Raw genomic sequence first — 2,448 nt, forward strand, 5'->3', positions numbered from 1 at the left:
TTGGGTGGTTATGTCATTATATTTAGTACTTATGTTAAGTATAATGGAATAAGCACCGAGTATAATGAGTTAATCACCGAATATACTAACATAAGTACTCAATATAATGACATAACAACCCAATATAATAAAAAAAAAGTATCATAAGACAGTTCTGGCGTTCCATACACCCCTTCTAATATCATTTGGTAGGGTATAAGCAAGCTGTGTGCCAAATTTCATGCTTTTATCACTCTTGTCATGATCCAGCCTAAATATTGCGTTAAGCCACCTGACTAATAACAGAGACCATTCAACAGGCATATTTTACATTCACTAAAGATACAAATTTCCTCTATCATGACTGGCCCCAAGAGCTGGGTAATAGAACGGTTTTCAATTGAGTATCCGAAGTAATTAGACAATTGCTTTGGTTTAGGTTTTACTACGGTGTAATTGGTTTGGTTTTGATTTAACGAAAACCGCTCCGTAGGGTTTTAATAGAAAGCTGACATGTATCTTGTGCTTATTTGCATGGTTTAATCGATTTAGGTTTAATCGATTGTAATTTAAAATCAATCACTGAAACAATATTACACAGTAAAGAGAATCTCTGGAAATTGGCCACGTTCAACGCTTGTTCCATTGTTGCTGCCACAACATACCCTAAAGTTAAATCTAACTCCCGAAGAGACCACAACCATTTTACCTTTCTGACATGAACAAGAATTGGCACCAGAAATATGAGCTTTAAAACCGTACAGGACATTTCTTTTCAAGAAAACTGGACGGTCAAAGAAAATATCGAAGCCACGATAAAGACATGGCTCTGACTTGATAAAATCTGAAGAAAACGTTCCTGTTGTGACAATAAGAACTTCCTTGTTGTCTAAATTAGTTACGCGTAAAGTTACAGAATACGTGTTATCTTTACTTCCGCAAAGTGTTACTCCAAGTAAGGAAATTTCTTTGTCCACTTTAAAAGCAAGACAGTCTATAAAATCAGGTGAATAAGAATAGCCTGGCTCAGTGTAATCCACGGAACCATATCTGCGACAACGCTCAAATCGCAGTTCCGTCAAACCAGTTCGTTTGGTCTCTAGAAATTCTACTGCAGTGTCGGGAACTGAATTGAAATATTTGAATAGGCTCAAAGCTTCCTCTGGGCTCAGTATCTTGCAGTCAACAACAATAGCAGCAAATTCATGTTGGGTCATCACTGGAAAACGTATTCCTTTCACAATCCGTTCTCCGAGCATTCTTCTTTTTTCACTTCCATCTGTTGATAAGCCTTGTTCTTCACATCTCTTTGTCGCCCACAAATTCACCGCTTTGAACAACTCTATCTCTTGAATGTTCAAAGCGTCACGTTCGACAACTGCTTCAAGTAACGATCTCTCAATTGTCGCAAATCCATCTGATTTCACGGCCTCTTCTGTCTGTTTATCGATAACTTCCCAGCATTGATCCACCAGGTTTTGCTCTTCAAATTTCCGAGCTTGTGGCAGGATACCGAAAACATTCGATGCCTCTAGATTATCCTGCAGATATTCCGCACATTTCTCAGCCAGTAAAGGCACCATGTACTTCTTCGCTAAATACAACACTCCCATCACATTACTTCCGCTCAAGATCACTTCATCGCTGTACATGTAACGAAACAACTCCAACAGACTGTCGTACTTACAGTCAGGCAGTTCAATAGAGTCTGTAGTCTCCGCCAACTCACCGTAAAACATGGCTTCAAACACAGGACTGCTAATCGACAACACAAACTTGTGAGCAGGAATCACTTGTTTACTTTCACTTTCGCCATTGCGCCCTCCTCGCACAACAAACTTGACATCGCTGAAGAGATCATTGTTGAACATGTGCTTGCTTCTTTCTCTGATAGTTGGTTTTGTTGTTTGCCAGTTTTTCTCGATCACAGACATGGCTATGTGGTTACAATCAGCGAGGTTTTCAGTTCTCTTGAGGGTGTTATTTGTGAGAAACTCGTGAAACTGAATAAGTTGAACTGATTTGTCAGTCAGCGGTGGTCGAACAAAGTTGCATCTCATCTTACTATCGGGTCACGCTTCACGCTAGTCTGATTTTCAGAAACGGAAGGTTTGGGTCCCAGGAACGGTGGAAAGCCAAAAAGCTGGAACGCCGGAACGCCGGAACGCCGGAACGCCGGAACGCCGGAACGCCGGAACGCCGGAACACCGGAACACCGGAATACGTTAACCCGGAACGCCGGAATACTAAAACCAGGAGTACTAAAACCTGGAACACAAAATGACTAAAACCCGCAACGCATAAAAAATCCTAAATGCCGGATTAATAAAACCGGGAACACAAAATTACTTAAGCCAGGAACACAACAGAAACCCTAACGCCGGACTAACTTAAACCCGGAACTTAGGTAAAAACCGGTACTCCAGGGAATGTTAAAACACATGCCATAAGCAGGAGAAATTGTGCACA

At 40.9% G+C, this 2,448-nt stretch overlaps 1 protein-coding gene across 1 annotated transcript; it reads right to left on the minus strand.

Annotated features, from left to right (window-relative positions):
* Positions 1-470: 470 nt before the first annotated feature.
* On the minus strand, positions 471-2,044 carry LOC145464171 (BTB/POZ domain-containing protein 6-like). The gene has a single exon (XM_081447978.1). The coding sequence runs from the start codon at positions 2,037-2,039 to the stop codon at positions 573-575; it is 1,467 nt and encodes a 488-aa protein (XP_081304104.1). The 5' UTR covers positions 2,040-2,044; the 3' UTR covers positions 471-572.
* Positions 2,045-2,448: the final 404 nt, after the last annotated feature.

This window comes from Orbicella franksi, chromosome 12 (genome assembly GCF_964199315.1).
Source record: "Orbicella franksi chromosome 12, jaOrbFran1.1, whole genome shotgun sequence".
NCBI lineage: Eukaryota > Metazoa > Cnidaria > Anthozoa > Scleractinia > Merulinidae > Orbicella > Orbicella franksi.

Bases quoted from the DNA above. Each gene is read 5' to 3' on its own strand.
- LOC145464171 (XM_081447978.1), bottom strand. From the start codon at position 2,039: ATGAGATGCAACTTTGTTCGACCACCGCTGACTGACAAATCAGTTCAA.